This window comes from Populus trichocarpa, chromosome 4 (assembly GCF_000002775.5).
Source record: "Populus trichocarpa isolate Nisqually-1 chromosome 4, P.trichocarpa_v4.1, whole genome shotgun sequence".
Taxonomy (NCBI): domain Eukaryota; kingdom Viridiplantae; phylum Streptophyta; class Magnoliopsida; order Malpighiales; family Salicaceae; genus Populus; species Populus trichocarpa.
Window position 1 is genome coordinate 5,830,566 of NC_037288.2, and position 19,654 is coordinate 5,850,219.

A 19,654-nucleotide genomic window follows, 5' to 3' on the forward strand; every position below is an offset into this window, starting at 1 on the left:
CCCATTTTAGTTTTTTATTTTTTTAAATAAAAAATGGTATAATAATCTTTACAAATTCCAGGTGCGAAAAGCATTCTGGCCTTTTTTATGCTCCTCTCATTTGTTTTTTCACAGACAATTTTAAATTCAAGGAAGCAAACAACAAAAGAAAAAGAGCCGTTGAAAGCAAGAGAGAAGTGGCAGCAGTAGCAGCAAGCAACTTTGTCTGGTTTGTTTTCCGTCTTTAATTCTTTTTTTTTAGATTGGATTTTTTTAGAGATTAATGAATGCATGTAATAATCAATATGTGGAAAGATATTAATTCATTAGAGCATGGATTAGTGGGTCTGCTTTGTTTTTAGACATAAAGGTCTAAAAATGGTAAATTTCCTCGACAAGTATAGCTGGTATGGCCTGGATTGTGGTGGTTGCTTGCTTACTTCATCTTTATTGGTTTTTATATCTCACTGCTATATTTGGTGGACACCCTTTTGTTTCTTTTTCACTTTTAGACAGATTTTTTTGGGGACTCTTTTAGTGAAATTTGGTATCAAGCCTTCAATTCTCAGATACTGTCTCTGGTTTTTTTTTACTTATTTCTTGGTGGGTTTTCTTTAAATTTGCTCAATGGCTTTGTTTTGATTGAATTGGGTTTCAAAACCTTTTTTTTTTCTGGTGAGTTTTACTTTACTGTCTTTTCAATTCCTTCTTGTTATTCAAAGGTTTCTTTGTTCTTCTAGGTGGTTTTGATGTTCATGTTCTTTTTTTGTTTTGTGTAAGATGATCATATGTAATTTTTGTTTTAAGACAAGAAAAATGAGGTTTGGTAGTTAACAGAATGATTGAATTGTTTGTGAGGTCTTTTGGTCTCATAATTAATTTTTAATTTGTTTGGATTGGAACTCAGTAAAAATTTATTGTTTGAGGTAGATTGAAATGAATGGAGTTGGACAATATAAACGGTATATCTTATGTTGTTGGTTTTAAGACAAGAAAAATTAGGTTTGGTAGTTAACAGAATGATTGTCTTGTTTGTGAGGTTTTTTGGTCTCATAATTAATTTTCAATATGTTTGGATTGGAACTCAATAAACACATACAAGCTCTTTTTGTTTTTTTTTTTTTTTTCCCGGATTCACTTATATTTTCCTTTATGGAGCTAGATTGAAACAAATGGAGTTGGACGATATAAATGGTGTATCTTATGTTGATTTAGTCACAAGGGGCTCTTTCTTTTGTTATCAATGCGAAGAAATCGTTGTATGGGCACAGTTTTAAATGGTTTTGGATAAGCTTAATGTTGTGTTTGATCATTAATATTGTCGTATTTCTGTTGTTTCTAAGAATTGACTGCTTTCTAGTGCAATGAGTTATTTGGTTGCTGTTTCTGTGGAGAAATTTTCTTATGTTGGTGTTTGCAATTGATTAACTTGATATGTAAACAATATCTTGTTTATTGTCATGAACATACTATTTGTTTTATACAACCAAATTGGCTCGTGCAGTCCCTACTTGTCGTATATCATTGAATCGTTTCTTATCTTTTTGTTTGTCATATGTAATTGATTAACTTCTTAATTTTAGGTTTTGCGGTGATGATTTTTTGGCATGTTTGGTAGGTGAACTTTTACCCTTGGATATTTGTTGGCAAGTTACAATCATTCGATTCTGCTCCTAGTTAATGCATTCTTGGATATCGTGCAATCTTCTAGTTAATGCATTCTCAAAGCATGGTTGAGAGTTAGTAAATCTGAATTGAGTTATATAATTAATAAGGAACCTTTGAGGGGATTTCAATCAGGATAATGCCGCATGGTTCCTTTTTTTGCATGGTTCTGAGTTAGAAAATGCTGCAAGGTCGCTCATGTAGACTTTTAAGTAATAATTTGACCCGTGTGCCTTTTCTGTTGTTGAAACTGTATTGAGATACTTATTTCATGCTTATTGAGGAATTGATCCCTCTTTTATTCTATAACTTGGACAGGCACATCAAAAGATTCTGAGCTTCAAAGAACCCACAGTAGCAATCAGAGGTTTCAGTCAAGGAGAGGTTTACTCATCGAGGCCATTTACAGAAGAAAATAATCAGAACTACTTCCCCCAGGACATGTATTTTCATTTCACCATTTCCATTTAACATATGCTTCTTCCTCTTAGAACTTTCATAAATTTTTTATGTCTTTCTTTTTATGCATGGCTACTTTCAGATCTGTAAAGTGTCTTCTGTTGATTGGAGGAACACTCATCAAAGGTAATGGTTTTGGTTGTTACATGCATGTTGCTTGTCTGACAATTGCATGGTAAAACTGATTAACTACTATATTCGAATTTTTTTGATTTGTTTATAACAGCTCATTTGTTACTCACTTCTGGTTTTTCTTCTTTGTACCTCACAATATACCACTGATGGCTATTTTACAACTCATTATTTGGACATTGTGGTTAGAGTTTATGATGCTTGCTGTTTTGATACATCAATTGAGTTATACTGTTGCTTTTATTTGTTCAAGAGATGCTTTCTGCCAGTATGGTGCCATATAATTTGTTCCTAGAGCCAGTAACTTTCTCTATGCCTATTGCTCATTTTAGATTTCTGATAACTCAGGTAAAACAAAGAGACAAAAACAGTCTTGCGGACAAGTGGTGCCAACATCCTTTCCATCAAGAGGGCAATAGGTTCTTCAAGTCTGCGAGTAGCTTAAAGGTAGACATACCTCAATTCTGACTCCTTAGCCTAGATTTCGAGTTAGATTCCTAGGATATATAAATAATAACTAGAAAATTTGTTGCCAGTTCCGACAATTCTTTTTTCCCGTAAATGGTTAATTTACATTAATCGTGGAAGGTTTGTCGGATCAAATTGCTCATTTTTCTTTGATTGCTTGTATCACTTGGGTCTTGGGTTTTCTATCTTGTTCTAATTTGGCATAGGCTTCTAGTGCAGTTATAATTTGACTCTGGTTTATGTCTATTTATTTACTGTAGGTGCAATCTTGACATTGCTTACGCTCAAATCAGATGAATAGTGGAAGATTGTTGCACAGCTAGTGAGACATTTTGATCAACACAATTGGTTTGGATCTGTAATTCAGGTGAACATGGATGGTTTGCAACTGGTTTCGATGCCACCTAGAAATGCATTCAGGGCCGATCAACCAAAGGCAAGGAGAGGGCTTCAACCTGATCCACCTTATTCCATTAAGTCCTGCACCAGAAATTTTCTTGAAACTGGTGCATGGCATCAGTCTCAAAATAAGGTTCCCAATAAAGAGACAAGATCAAATGTATTCCCTGACTATCCTTCATGCCAGAGTTCTGTCACTTGCCCTGATTTCTATGTTTCGACCCCAAAAGAATGTAATGCTGTTAGTTCACTTGAAGCTAATAGTTCTAATGTAGACAAGTCTGCAAATAAAAAATCTCGACAAAAAACCAGGAGGGGAAAACTGAACAAGAGAGTTTCAAGTGATACTGGATCAGCTGAACCAGAAGTTTTGTCCGAGTATGCTCATGAAAGTTCAACTTCTGAAGCCTGTAGTTATGATCATGGAGATGGACTAATATATTCTGCAACTTCACCAGAAGTTTCATTGCCAGATGGTAGCAGTAACCAGATTGTCTTTGAAGGTGACATTAGATTCAGCAATTCTGAAGCACAGGTGATATGCACATCCAACATTGGTGAAGTGGTTGCTGTGGAAACTTTTGAAGCACTGGACATTTCATCGGCAGATGGTAGCAGTAACCAGATTGATTTTGAAGGAGATCCTAGATTTAGCAATTCTGAAACATCTACGATCTGCTCATCCAACATTGATGAAGTTGCTACAGTGGAAGACATTATACCTTGTATAGCTCATAATTTTCCTGGGGAGTGTCAAATGATTAATTCTGAAATCATTATACAGACAAAAGGAAAGGGCTCCAGTCAGATCAGCTGTTGTGATGATAAGCAATCCAAAGACTTCTCATATGCACCTGATTCCTCCCTAGTGTTGGACTATGTATCTATTGGTTCAAACAGTGATGATGACCCTAATGGTAGTTATCGTTCAAAACCATTTCATGAAGCTAGCAGCAGAGGTAGCGTTTTAGAAGCTCCAGGTTGCAATTCCAGAAAGGGGTCTTTATCTTATAAAAATTCATTTAATGGTGTTGTAGATACCTATCACCACACTGAGGGCTCAAAGCATGGCAGTCAGAATTTTAGCAGCAGTGACGCTCAATTACTTATATCAAGATCAAGCAAGAAAGGCAAGCAAATAAAAGCATTACCCAGGAGTGCTGGTGCTCACAAATATGGAGGTTTTGGAAATTTGCATGTCCGGGCAGGGAAGGAAATCAACCATTCTGTCTGGAAAAAGGTTCAGAGGAATGGTGTGGATACTGAAACTAAGATATCTCCTGTATGCTTCCAGTCAGACATGAGTTTGAAAGAAACTCCTTCACTTAAAAGGAACTGTATTGTTGCTGAGGTAAATACAGTATCAAGAACTGAGAATAAAAAACTGCTGAAAGACAAGGTTTCTAAGAAGTTGAAAAGAAAAAATAGTCTAGGTTCCAAATTAGATTACAGCTGTCATGGTAGGGGCCACAGTTCCAACAAGGCCAGCTTTAATACTCGTGCAAAGACTGGCATGCGACAGGATGAAACATTTGGTCTCACAGCTGAAGTGGATGATCAAAAAGGAGGGAAATCTATTTCAAGAACTCATTCTATGAATACTTGTTTGATGGTTGGGTTCCAGCCCAGCAGAGTTGAATGCGCGAATTCAGAATCAGTTAACAGCTTGCAAGTTTTCCCAGATGCATTACAGCCACTTCAAAGTACTTATGATGCCGTTTCCAGCCCAAGACACCACCATTCAGAAAATCAAGGTAACTCACCAGCAAAGCTGAGCAATTTGTTGGACCAAAATGCGCTCAAGGTGCCACCTCCAGTTTACCTTCCTCATCTTTTTTTTAATAAAGGTCTCCAAATGGAAAAAGAAATTACACTTGCTGAGCACTGTAAGCAAAACCATAGTTCTGGGTCAGTTATGCAGAAATGGATACCCATTGGGGTAAGAGAGTCTGAATTGGCCACCTCTGCTAGATTTGGTAATTCATTACCAGATCCTTCTGATAGACCAGCTCGTGAAGATTTCACTTTGAGAAATGTTCAAGAAAACGCCAGTTTTGATTCTCAAGACCTAGTTTCTTCATCGTTGTTGGGCACATGCCAAGGTTCTGGAAATGCAAGTTGTTCTCCCAAGGAAGATGACCACAGTCAAAAGTTGAATAATTCTACTGGTTGGATGTTTGAGCTCAACAAGAAGCATGTTGAAGCTGACAGTTCAACTAGTGAATACTCTGATCAACAATTTTCAGCTTTTGAAGATAAATCAATAAAGATAATACAAGCAGTGAAGGATGCATGCAGGGTACAGATGGAATGTGAAGCTATTCAGATGTCCACTGGCAGTCCAGTTGCAGAGTTTGAAAGATTTCTTCATTTTTCTTCTCCTGTTATTAGCCAACTGCCAGGTTTATCATGCTGCCAAACTTGTCTGTGTGATCGGCTTGTTGGTGCGCGACCATGCAGACATGAGATACCATATATCCCATTGGGATGCCTCTGGAAGTGGTATGAAGAGCATGGGAATTATGGTTTAGAAGTAAGGGCAGAAGATTTTGAAAATTCTAAGAGCTTGGGTTTGGATTGTGTTTCGTTTCGTGGCTATTTTGTTCCCTTTTTATCGGCAATTCAACTATTCAAAAACCATACAAGCCAACCCATAAACAAGGCTCCTGATCATGGGATTTTTGGTACACATGAGGCTAGTGAATCATCAGAGGATTCTAAAGCTGGTCGCCTTCCAATATTTTCTGTACTGATTCCTAAGCCTCGTACCACAGCTGCAGCTCAATCAGTTGATGTCGCATGTTCTGATGATGCAGAGCTACTCTTTGAATACTTTGAACCAGAACAACCTCAGCAAAGACAACCATTATATGAGAAGTAAGGGCTTCTTTTACCTCCCATTGGAAGTTGTATTAAATGTATAACAACCTCATTACTGATTCTGCTAATTACAGGATACAAGAGCTTGTTAGAGGTAACGCATCTTCACGTTGCAAAATGTATGGGGACCCCACTAATTTGGCCTCTCTGAATCTACATGACTTGCACCCCAGATCCTGGTTGGTTGAAAAAACTAGCTTGAATGTCTTTCAGAGCACTAATTAGGATTGAAGCTTGTTATATAACTGAATCATGCCAAGAGAAATCTGATAGACTCGTTATGGGATCTGTTTTCAGGTATTCAGTGGCATGGTATCCGATCTATAGGATACCAGATGGCAACTTTCGAACTGCATTTTTGACTTACCATTCACTTGGCCACTTGGTTCATAGAAGTGCCAAATTTGATTCCCCAAGTAAAAATGAATGCGTAGTTTCTCCAGTTGTGGGCCTTCAGAGTTATAATGCTCAGGTAGTTATAAATACTATTCTTGTACAGACTTCATTGCATTATAGTGATAGTGTTATAATGCAAGTAAATTTCAGTGAATTGATTGCGGAAGTGTGTATGTTGAGATGTTTGGCGGTCTCTAGTCTATTTCTCCACATGCAACTTCCTAGTCCACCAATGTTAAAATGACTAATTTATCAACTTTAAATTTAATTAATATTTTATTACCTAGACAAGCTTGTTATTTATTGAGTTGGAGCCCTATTTGTTCTCTGAGTAAACTTTCGGATGTTATGCTTGTTATGTTGTCTACCTAAATATGATAAAACTTAAAGAATTTGTTCTTTAATTATGATTGATGTTTCACTGACGTAGAAGCAACTCACTGACTGATGAGGGTCTTGGTTCATTTATAATGGCTGCTGATGAGATGGAATCTCCTTGCATGTTCATTCCTCTCATTTATGTTCAGTCCTCTCATTTATGATGGTCAAGTGATAGGCTTCTTAGACATTACTATGTTTGATGTCTCTCTATGTGGAAAATGTATGTACAATTTCTTACCTTTCCAACTAAAGATCTCTATGGTGCTGTCTATATTTATCTAACTATTATCTAATTTTGAATAACCATTTTATAGGCAACAAAATATCAGAAAGAGTTGAATATTTCGGCACTTTGAAATGCCCTTGTGTTGTTTTTGATTCATTAAAAGTACTCAGTATCGACTGCAATAATCTTAAATAATGGAAAAGCTATTTGAAACTGCCATTTAACTTTGCTTTTCAATTTCGAGTCGTGGCTGTTCTTGTACTCATATTCCATTTGTACCCTTGTACCGTGTTACATGACCAGGGTGAATGCTGGTTCCAGCCGCGGCACAGTGTAAACCAGACAACAGGAACTCCAAGCTTAGACCCTTCTGTGATCATGAAGGAGCGGCTGAGAACACTTGCAGAGACGGCATCTCTTATGGCCAGAGCTGTAGTAAACAAGGGAAATCAGACATCCGTAAACAGACATCCTGATTATGAGTTCTTTCTTTCTAGGCGAGGCTATTCACTTCTATAGCTAGTCACTCATATTTGCCAATGATATTGGCTGTCAGATAAGAAGTATTTCATCTAGGGAGATAAAGTAGCTGATCTAGTTCCATCCATGTAGCATATGAGATAAAGCTGCTGATCTAGTTCCATCCGTTTAGCATAAGCCTCTTGGCATGAACCTCAGCTTCGTTTTAGGAAATGATGTGGCGCTGGGTACTGATCTAGTTATTTGTTAAACTGCTGTAAGTATTCATTTCAGTTTTAGTTAAAAGTTCTTGAATGTTTTGTGCCTGCCCAGTGTGAATGGACTCGCATCCCAGTCCTGGATGGATTTATAACATTAGCAGATCCTTTTGAGAATATCAATGTAAACGTCAGGACTCTTTTTCAGAAAGCAATCACTGATTTATGATCAAGACAGGTTGTGGTCTTACTAATTTAAAACTATCATTCATTCCTAAATTTTTTCCAAGAAAGAAAATGAAAAAACATTAAAAAGGCAACACATAAATCTAAGTGTGTGGTTATCAGAAGGGATTGAGGGAGGGATAAAAGTGCAGAGGTCTGGAAAACTACACTGCCACTTGAAACAGGGACAACTTCGCACTTAACCAGGATGCTTCACTAGCCCTCGAGAGGTGATTTAATTTCTTGGATTTCTTAGATACTCAGCAGACAACAAAAAAGAAACATCAACATATTGCATGCTGAGGGAGAGCCAAATGGCTTTTATCAAGACTCAACATGAATTTATACATCATCACAACGCTTATTACTGGGTTGGTTCAAATGCTGCAGCAGGTGGTGTAGCTACGGGTTTCTCTCCTCCTGCAGTACACAATTTAACAGTGATAAATCCCATGTAATATCTAATGACTGAGCCTCAACTCTGATTGGAACTTTGATTAATAAAGACATGACTTCATAGAATTTTTTTTCCAGCTAAATATATATTATTAAGACTCATAGATAAATAAGATTAACAGATGTTCTTGCCATGTCATACTAATTACCAAATGATAAGACCCATAATATCACTTCTCAGAGCAAGAGGGAAGTCAATCTTAAGTTGAAATCTGATCATCATAGCAAATAAATTTGATTTTTATGACTCAATTATTGGAGTGATGTTTAGGGCTTTTTTACCTAAAATAGTTGATTTTTTTGGCTTGGTTGATTCGAAAATGATAATAATTGATGTTTCTGTGCTATCATGTTTAGGCTATTAACATTTTTTTTTTTTTAAAAAAAAAAACAAAAACCGGAGGAGAGATGGTAAAAACAGTGCTCCCACGGATGAGAACAATATTTTTATTATCTTGTCCTTTAAAAAAATTTATAGCCTAATGATTCAGTGTAAAATTATTATTATTTTTTATTTTAGCCTTCATTTTTTTATTAGATTTTATCATTGTTTTTTTTTTATTATTGTTTTTTCCTCTTTGCAAAATCTTTTAGACTGAAATATTTTTTTATTAATTTTATTCTTTAATATTTAATTGGTTTTAATTTGAGTTTCTTGGTTAAATTCACATTTAAGATTATATGGGTTGCAAGTTTTGAAAATCAACCTAGTTTTAAGAGGTTGTCCCAAAATTACTTTGTTTTTTAATATCATTTTTTAAGTTAATATTTTTTTCAATTTTATCTTTCAATATTTATTTACTTAGAGATTGGACCCCTTATTTTTCCTGCTTTTTATGTCCTTTGTTTTATCATTTATTTTTTTAAACTGGGTTATCTAAGGTCTTTTATTTGTTGTTTGTGTATTTTTATTTGTTGTTCTTTGTTAAATTATTTTTAAAAATAAAATTTATTCTTAAATTAAATAGAATTGATTTATTGAATATAGATGGATGCTCACTTTCATTTGTTTTGTTCGGTTTTCTATTCCGGAGTGTTGCTTTAACGACCCATACGACTTCTTTTGATGTCATCATGTCGTCTTTTTTAGTGGGGTTTGAAACATCTCAACAAACTCTTTTGGTGGTGGACGATGTCCACGGTGGAGTGATGGTGAGTGTTCAACAAATTTTTTTTCTTCTCCTTCTAGGTATGATATCGTTGGCTCATATATTTTAGTTAATTGTTGACAAATTAATGTTTTTTATTTAGTCTTCTATCATTGCCTTTATAAATTATTAAATAATCATCAATAAATTCATCGGTGACTTATAATAATGATAAATTATCGACGGACTCACCAATGGATACATTGGTTAGATAATTACAAAGACTTTGGCAAGAAATGCATGAAATTAGAACTGTTCGACAGAGTGACCGATGGATTAACATTTGTTGCTGAAATTTATACTCACCGATGGAATCACCAATATACTATAAAATAGTTAGAGAATTATAAAGAGTTTGGAAAGAATTCATGAAATTGAATTGACCGATAAAAATACTAATGGATGAAAATTCAATGGTGAATTTGGGATTTTTCAAGAAATTTTAGAAATTCTTGAAACAACAGATGGATTTAAATTTTTTTGGCAGTGAACTAGTTAGTGGTGTGTTGACATGATAAATTACTGACGGACTCACCAATAGAAAATTATATTGGTTAATTTAAAGCAAAATATATTGGGGTAATCCTTAATTTTTCTTCCATTTCCCTAAAATACCCCATTTCCCTCCCTCTCTCTCCTCTCTCTCCCTCTCTCTTTAACTAGTGGTAGGCATTCTCTTTCTAGAATCAATGGCGGTGACCCTCTCTCTCTCTCCCCCTCTCTTTAACTAGTGGTAGGCATTCTCTTTCTAGAATCAATGGCGGTGACCCTCTCTCTCTCTCTCCCTCTCCCCCTCCCCCCCCCCCCTCACTTCCTAAGGTTTGATCTTGATCGTTTGATGTTTTTTTTCCTATATTTATTGGTTTTTTTCATGTTTGTTATGAGTTACAATGAATGCTTTATGATTTGGGAGGGATGGAAGCTTGTTTATTTTGGGCTGGCCATGGGAAAGCATTGGGGAAAAATGGAAAATTTATTTAAATTTATAATATTGTATAGTTATTAAAATTATAGGTATGAGTAAATTTTGTTTAGAAAGGAATTTTAATTTGTATACGCGATGTGATTTACATATTGTATATGGGTGTTTGAAAGAAATAGGTGAATGTGATTTTATGTGAGTTAGTCCCCAAGGGGCGTAGCGTGATGGCAAAGGGTTTGAGGTCTGCACAGCAGGTCTCGAGTTCGAGTCAAGGCGTGCACCTCTTGTACGAGCCTGGGACAACCAGGATTTTACTCGCTCACCTGAGCCCACAAAGTGCGCTTTCCAGGAGGTGGGGTTTCCTCGAATAAAAAAAAAAGATTTTATGTGAGTTAGTGATATGAATGCTTATGGATTAAGAAGGAAAACTTAGAAATTGTTTATAATTGTATGTGAAACTGTTAAATGAGATTGTATGGTGTTTTATTATTGGGAAGAAATATGCTAGAATGGGTTGAGGAAGTTATGGAAAATTATAAATGTTATTTCAAATTCGTTGAATAATTACTTGTAACTTTTGGGAAATTTTAGAAATAGATTTTAATGTTTAGTTGATTAAGATAAATGTTGATACTTATGCTCATGGTTATGCTTGCAGGTGGTGCGTATGGAAAATTATTTGGTTCTTTGAATGTGGTTTTTTGCATTTTAAATTTTTTTGGGTAGGGTTTTGTATAGAAAAGGTGCTGCCAAAATCTTGTTGAAAGTATATAGATGCACTAAAACAAAAACCTATAAAACCATAGATTGAGAATTTAATTTAATATGCTTAATTATTTAGTTATATTGTATAGATGCCGAGAAAAAGTTCAGGTCAAAATGAAGCGTTTTTCTTCTTCAAGTAGTATTATTCTTGAGCATGTGGTGCATTTAAATGCTGATCATAAGTACACACCTGATGCACATGTTAGTGATATAAGATCATTGATTATGAGTTGTAGATCTAGCATTTCATCTGCTAGATATCCTTATTCTGGTAAGTTAATAGCAGAATAGAAGCTGAATTTAAGCATGTAAAAAATTAGTTTCTCAAAGATAACATTAAATTAATAATTAAACTTTTATATAGTTTAGAGTTAATTAATTGATTTTCAGGTTCACAAAGATGGAAGCTAAATGAACAATAACGTCAGCAATAAAAATGTTGATGTAAGTGTCTTTATTTCAATGAAGCAAGCTTAGAGATCAACCAAATTGGATGACTGTGGTTGAGGCTTGGTGGGAAGATTTAAGGTTAGTATATATAATCAATACTTTTAATTAATATACATGTTTTTTTAAATTTTTAAATTAATTATTTTATTCAAATGACTAAAAGAAATTTTTTTGATGGGATACTGCAAACTTTGGGGTTTCCAAGCGAGTTTGGAAAAATCATAGCGCAACTATTTCTTTTATAAAATTTTAATCTTTTTTATCGTTATATTTTTTTTAGTTTAACAAACTTTTGAACAAGTTGCACAATTTCTGGTACGACACACACTTATGCTAATAGAAGAGCCGAGTTAGATGACTTTAAGGTGTGGAAGTATTTTAGACCTCCCCACATCCCTGAGAGTAATTGGGAGAAATATCTAGAGTTATTGATTTCAAAGGATTTTAGAATGCGATCACGGAGTGAATCCTTGTCAAAAAAGGTTCCATTAGTGTTTTGGCGAGTCACTTCCTTTTATTAACCATGCAAAACGCCTAGTAAGAACCTTTTTTATTTTTAAGTATTTTTCTTAAAATGTTAGTGATATTTATGACATTGTTTAACTAATGACTTATTTTGTAGGCTACACAACTTGGACGCAAACCAACTGTAATGGAGTTATATATGAAAACACATGTGGAGAGAGGATAAACAAAAAAGAGGATGCAACAGTTCGTGGATAACTAAGCTAAGGTGTTTATTGTAAGTAAAATTCAAGACCTTTTGTATACTTTTGGACTAATGTTTTTTTTTTTTGTCAATATTTTTTACCGACGATCAGTTCATCGGTGCTTCATCAGGTAATATTTACCAACAAATAGGCTGACTGAAAAATGGCCGGTGCCTATTTATATCCCTAACATGAATATTATATTGCTTTATCCATTAGCATTGAAGTCATCGACTGAATTAGTGAAGGATTTTAAATCCTTGATGAGATAATCACTGACGACACTTTTCCATAAATAAATTCGTCGGTGATTTTTATACCGACCAAAATATAACTTTTACACCAGTGAAATATTTGAAGATCATCCACAACACGTCGACCATCATGTAACAACTTTCAACCCTAATATGATGCAAATATAAATTATTAATCCATAAATAAAATGTAACGGTTTTTTTGAAACCTATAAAAAGTAACAAATACTTGTAACATTTTGAATCCAACGTGCATGTGGCTCATTCTCCATCTCCTCGCATGGAGGAACTTGCACTGGGTTTGGTGTAATGATTTAGCGTGTTATACTCAGGAGCCAACCCATGTATTCCTCCTAAGAAATTACAAGATGCATTTCTCTAAAAATAAAATCTCTTCATGCATTCCATATCAATATTTACTAGAGATGGTAGATTATCCAATTACAATCAGCGTGCTTACCCAAACGACTAATGGAATACAACTGATCGCTCGTATCTATGTCAGATGGGATGTATTGCTTAAAGCCAAATTGTTGCATTACACGGTTCGGAAAATACATCTCAACAAGCTTAAAAAATAAGAGGGGACAACTGATGTCCATAGTCAATTTGAATATAACAAGAGCAACTTTCATATCATATTTTGAATAAGGATTCTACACAACCAATTGAAACATCAACAATGCAATTATTTCCATCATTTACCAACATCAACCCATGCACTTATTTTTCATCATTTACCAACATCAACCTATGCAATAATTTCTTAACATTTATCAATGTAAAAAAAAATTAAATATCAACACAAATAACAATATTAGGCCTCGTTTGTTTGCTGGAAAGTAGTTTCTTTTTGGAAAGTAAATTCTGGGAAAGTGAATTAGTTTCCGATGTTTGGTAGTGTGATGGAAAATAAGTTGAAAAACACTTTTCAATGTTTGGTTATGTCATGGAAAATAAGCTGGAAAATAACTTATTAATGTTTTATTTTTTTTTCAAGTTTATTAAAATAATGAGGAACAAATCTTACAAATTAAAAGGTTGAATGAGAATGAAATTGAAAAAAAATATAATTTTATAAATTATCTCAAATAAAATAAATGATAATCAAAACAATAGAAATCAAATCTAAAAAATAAAAAAAAATAAAAGATGAAGAAATTAAAATAATAATAATTAACATTTCATAAATTATTTCAAATAAAATAAGTAACAATTAAAAAATGAGGACCAAATTTGATAAATAAAAAATTTCAATTAAAAAATGATAAGGGAAAAGCAAAATAAAAATAAGGACCAAAGTTAATATAAAAATTAAATTCTAAGGGATGAAATTGAAAAAAAAAATATTCAAAAAAAATATATAGTAATCAAAAGTTTGAGGACCAAATTTGATATAATTAGCAAATAATATGATATTTTTAAATTTTTCATAACTTCCGGAAAGTGTTTTTCGCCAAAAATAAAAGGAAATTACTTTCCTGGAAATCAAGCCAAATTTTCCTTGACTGGAAAGTGTTTTCCGTTGATCAACTTTTCTAATAGCAAACAAACACAGGAAAGTTTGGAAAGTGATTTCTTGGAAACCACTTTCCGGGAAACAAACGCACCCTTAGTATACTATTATTCATATCAGGGACAATAACACCACCATAATGACACAACATAAACAAGTTTGAAGATATATTTTTTAAAATAAAAATACTCATTTCACGAAAAATAAATTATCTCACAATTCAATGCAAACCCTAATTGCTATTACTTTGGCCATAATAATAGCAATAAAAAATAATTAATTGCATCAATTAAAAAGTAAATGATCTTAATTGAACAAAATCTTCAATTACGATAATTTTTACAAAAAGTTCAAAGTAAACTCTAGACGCTATGATTTCGACCATAACGTTATTAATAACATCAATTGATTAAAAATCTATCTAATAACATCAATTACAACAAAATTTATATCAATTCAAACAATATAATAAAATATGACAAGTAACTCAATAATCAATTTAAACCCTAATTTCTCTAATCCAAACACATAATTGCAATATTCATAACCTAAAATTATCTAATTATCAAACACAACACAAATACCTAATTAAATCAAAACATAAAATTTACCAATTCAATAATAAAACTCGTCAAACTAAGAGACAATATAAATGTTTTACCTTGATTTTTTTTTATGTCTAGTTGGTTGTTTCACCGGTTGTGGTAGCGGGGAGGCTGTCATTGAAAGCTTTGGTAAACGGTTTGCCAATGTTTATTTGTTTTCTTTTCTTTCCTGCTTTAATCATTATGTTTGCCAATGTTTATTTGTTTTCTTTCTTCTCTTTTTTGCTTTCATTATTATGTCTGCCAATGTTCTTTTATTTTCTCCTCTTCTTTTCTTATCTTATCTTTTTTGCTTTCTTTCTGTATTGTTAAAATGGCTTCGTCTACAAATATCTGATGGAAAGTAAAGGCCCTACGAATAGCTATGGTCCTTCAATATTCCAAGTTGATTAGATGGTCCTCCATGCGCGCATTGTGGAAAGTAAAGCCTCTGATTTAAGCATTTCTCTGTCATTGTGGAAAGCAAAGCCCGATACATGACAATACTTTCCTCGTTATATTCTTCTTTAATTTCGTTTTTTCTTACAGCTATGAGTTTTGGTTTAGATAGAGATGTAGTTTTAGAGTATAATATAAATTATATTTGGGAATTTTATTTAATAATTTAAGATATTGAGTTGAGATAGATTTTTAATATGGTATCAGAGTCTTGATGATCAAGTGGTCTCGAGTTCAAATCTCACCATCCTCATTTAATTGATAAAAATTAAATATAAGGTAATGTGGGCCTGTGCAAGTTTCAAGTTCAAAGGGCTTTCACTTGAGGGGGTGTGTTAGAGAATAATATAAATTATATTCTGAGACCTTACCTAACAGATTAAACTATTAAATTGAGATGATTCTTTGATATCAGTAGGGTTTTTTCATTTAAAAAAGGTAATGTAACATGGGTGTCATATTTTCTACAAAGATATATTGTATAATAGTCCATCCATTTTTTATTTTGTTTTTTCATGTTTGGGTTTGAAATATAAAATTTAAAACCCGGTACTCTGCTTGGGTTTGAAATATAAAATTTAATTTTGCTTTTTACACTTTATTGATTAAAGTAAATAAAGTGGCCATTGCACCAGAATCGTGATATGCTTCCATATATTGATTCTAATATAACCAAGAATATCTTTTTTATTAGAGGTTAAATCCATTATCAAAAAAAGAATTAAGTAAAAAAAATTAGGATACATTTTGGGAATAGTACAAAACTTTCTTTGAAGTGAAGCGAATAAAAGCTTTATTCTTTCATAAAAATTCTTGTACAATTAAGAATTGATTTTTCATTATGTACACGCCAGAATTATTTTTATTTTTTATACAACTGTTTAAAAATTCTTGAGTCATGAATTTTTAATTAAAATTTGCTTTTCAAATCATTATATGTTTTAATTTAAAAACAATGTATCTGATATAAGAAAAATATTTTTATCAAAACAATAAAAAAGAATACATGAATAAGGAAAGGATGTTTTGATTAAAGATACACCTTTTAGTTTTTATTCAAAAAACATGTTAATAATAAAAAAAAGATGTTTCGTTAAAAAAAATACATGAATAAGAAAAAAAGAATTTTGGCTAAAAAAGTACTTTTTTTCAGAAATTAAATCATTCTTTTATATATATATATAAATGTTTATTTTAATTATCAAATAAAAAAATAAAATTTTAAAAATATCTTGCGATATTGCATGATCACAATACAATAACTAGTATGATGCTATATATATAAAAGTAATGATTTAAACTGAGATTGAAACTACAACTCATATTTTACTTTACAGTGAGATAGTTTGGAAGTTATGGTCTAAGATAGTAAACCGGTTGAGACAATAGGTTGATATTGCCTCAATCTCTAGATGATTTTTTTTATTATTATTATGAAATGGCGTCGTATCTTGCAAAAAAAAAGTGTGGTGTTTGTTTTTCTTTGATATAGTTTGATCTGTTTGGAATATTAACAATAATCTAATTTTTAACAAGAAAAAATAGCTTGGGATGACGTGATTTATTCCTTTTTTTTTTTTTTAATCGTGTTGCTATTTGGATAAAATGTAATGATAAGAATTTATGCTATACGGGGTTAAATTTATTTTGTTCATTAAATTATCTTCTTATATAGACTAATAAAACAGAGAAGTGATTCTTCTTGGTTATCTCCTCTCATAGGTATACTTGAGTAGAATGTTGATGTGTCTTCAAATGACAAACTTGGACACCGATCATGAAGAGAAGTTTCTTTGTATTTTTTGTTTTTCCATATGTAATAGGGAATCTAATGAAACCTCGAGGTCTTATCAATTCATAAAGTTATGCTTTTGAATATTGATTACTGCTATGTTTCTACAAATCAATGAGTTGTAAAGTCAAATTCTTACAATGCCATTACTTGAATTAAAAAAATAATATTACGCGGCCTTGACACCTGCAAAGTGAATTCATGTAAAATATGTTCAATACATGTAATAGGCTCTTATTTTTTCTTTGTTTTGAACATGATCATAAAGAGAATAATTATATTGCGAATCATTTGCTCAAACAAAATGGTTGTTTGTTTATAGTTCATCAAATTATAAGTTTAGTTTCGTTAGTAATAACTTAAGTTATTGGGTTAAATTAATTTTTTAATATGGTATCAGAGTCTTGATGACCAAACAGTTACGAGTTTAGATCTCACTATCCCTATTTATTAGATAAAAATTAAGTACAAGATAGTATAAACCTATATAAGTTTTAAATCCAAAGGACTTTCACTTGAGATGATATATTAATTCTTTAACATCTTCTGAGTATTATTTTTTTTTTGTCTTTTTTTCTTTCTTCTCTGTTAAGATATTTTTAAAGAATATAATAGATGATTAATAAATCTCTTGTATTTATATATATATAAAAAATATATCATATCATCCAACCATCATCTATGATAGACCAATTGTTGTCGTCACACCACAATGACAACTACATCACCACCGATACAATCAGAAACCATGATCGTGCACCCAGGTTCGTGGCTTAGCGGTCCTGGTAGGGAATTCCCTACCTCTGCATCCTAGGTTCGAACCTTTGTGTACATGTCTGTCATCATCGCGGAGCCTTACCTGCCTACTAGGCTTGCAGGAAGTTCAGTGAGTTCGGAGATTAGTCGTGGTGTACGTAAGCTGGCCCGGACACCCCAGATTATCAAAAAAAAAAAAAAAACCATGATCGCAAAAAAAAAAAAAAAAGAACCATGATCGCATCATTATATCGTGCCTCGTTACCATGTTTATATATATATAGACCCACACTTCCTCCTCCATTATCGTTATAACACCAGCCAGCTAATCCTCTCCATCTTTATAACTACCGCCCTGCATCTTGTAACTAGCTAACTCTCCATACATACCAAAACATTTTATTCCCTAAAATTCCCAGTTTCTTTTCGTGTCATAAATGGGGTCTCAAAGAAATAATCAATACTTGACAATGATACTCTTTGTTACCATTTTTTTCCTATCCTGTTCCCAGCGAATTTTGGCAGCGAGGCTATTAATAGGGAGAGATCAGAGGGGCCACGTAGTTTCCTGTTCTGTATGCACATATGCGTGTGCTGAATGCCATGGCAACGGTCCTCCTATGATATGACGCGGGAGGAGTGGGGTGTTTTGAGCTGTAGCTAAATTATGGATGAATAATCTAGGGTCGGTTTTCCTTATACTTGCCAGTAAGTAACTTGGAATGCATAGCTGCCCTTAGTGTGTCACTTTTTTTTTCTTTTTTTTCTTTTATCCATGGTTTGGGGCGTGATAATTATTTCTGTATAGTTTGCTCGTAGTGGTTACTTATTTTGACCATGTTCTTGTTTTGGTGGTCTATTCTCTCCTTGAAAACGCTCCCTTTCTCTTTAAAATCTTGAATTAATCTAAAATCGAGTTTTAGTGCTGTTTTAATTCCATTCAAAATACCAAATGGGAAGGTGATGAGAGAAGAAAAACGAAAAAGGAAAGATGAAAAGATAAAGGAAGAGAGGTAATCATGATCCTGAAACCAACGCCCATGTATGAATAAAGAGTAGCTAGCGCAAGACCGCAGAAGGAAAGGAAATTGCAAAACCCATGAATAGTGTGCACCTGCAAGCAATCATTCCAGACAGCAGCCAGATAGAAAATGTCAATTTTCAGCTTAACCAAGCATACAGCTCGATGCCTCATTAGTTGACATAAATTTAATATTAGGAATATAAGGCTTCCCTTTTGACCCCATGAATACGCTGTTGATGATATATATATGATGCTTTCATAGCCATGTTTTATTTTTTTTTATAATCTTACTGCAGGTAACCAAATTGATCATAAGCTCAGCCTTTGCTTTAGGTTTCTTTTCTTATTGATCGTCTGGGCATTATACATATGTATTGTGGAATAGTGGAGAAGAAGAAGATGTTCTGGCTTTTGCAAATTATTCACACAGCCAGATGGAATCTTACTGGATGACTTTTTCTCATCAATTTGATAGTTTAGTATTAATTGAATAATTTTTTTCTATATAGGATATGTTTCCTTAAAAATAATAAACCTCTCTAAGCTCCCTATCTTTTCAGGACAACCATAAAATAAATCTATCTTCTCACTCTCCTGCCAACTCTCTTCTTATCTCCCTCCAGTCTTCTACGATTTAAAATCATTTTTACATTATTATTATTATTATTATTACCCACTTACTTTACTTTCAAATCAATTTGCGAGTCGTTTCATCACAAATTCACAACTTGTACATTAAATTTTTTTATCTTCCAAGTATATAATCAAGGAATAGTCGAAAGTTGCACTTGAGTTCGTGGCCTAGCGGGGAAAGGGATTTGTTCCCTTTCTCTACACCTGGGTTCGATTCTCTCTTTGCATGTCTGTCACCCTCGCGGTGCCTTACCTGCCCACTGGACTTGCAGGGTGTTAAGTGGGCCCGTTGATTAGT

General features: G+C 33.2%; 1 protein-coding gene and 1 long non-coding RNA gene across 4 annotated transcripts; both read left to right on the top strand.

The window, feature by feature from the left end:
- The first annotated feature begins 45 nt into the window (after positions 1-45).
- LOC7490822 (uncharacterized) lies at positions 46-7,764 on the top strand. 3 transcript variants are annotated; one of them, XM_052452355.1, is made up of 9 exons: positions 46-208; positions 1,963-2,087; positions 2,186-2,229; positions 2,584-2,682; positions 2,964-3,605; positions 3,741-5,979; positions 6,057-6,161; positions 6,280-6,454; positions 7,289-7,764. In XM_052452355.1, exons 5-9 carry the CDS (start codon positions 3,077-3,079, stop codon positions 7,502-7,504), a joined length of 3,264 nt encoding a protein of 1,087 aa, XP_052308315.1. In that variant the 5' UTR covers positions 46-208; positions 1,963-2,087; positions 2,186-2,229; positions 2,584-2,682; positions 2,964-3,076; the 3' UTR covers positions 7,505-7,764. The 3 variants fall into 3 exon arrangements, with proteins under 3 accessions (XP_052308315.1, XP_002305691.3, XP_024455278.2); XM_024599510.2 differs by adding an exon at positions 1,563-1,593 and having other exon boundaries at positions 73-208; positions 2,964-5,979; XM_002305655.4 differs by having other exon boundaries at positions 2,964-5,979.
- A 2,562-nt stretch (positions 7,765-10,326) lies between these two features.
- On the top strand, positions 10,327-15,198 carry LOC127905184 (uncharacterized). Its single transcript, XR_008058964.1, has 3 exons — positions 10,327-10,765; positions 11,569-11,706; positions 12,251-15,198. It is a non-coding gene; the product is annotated as an uncharacterized LOC127905184 (long non-coding RNA).
- The last annotated feature ends 4,456 nt before the right edge of the window (positions 15,199-19,654 follow it).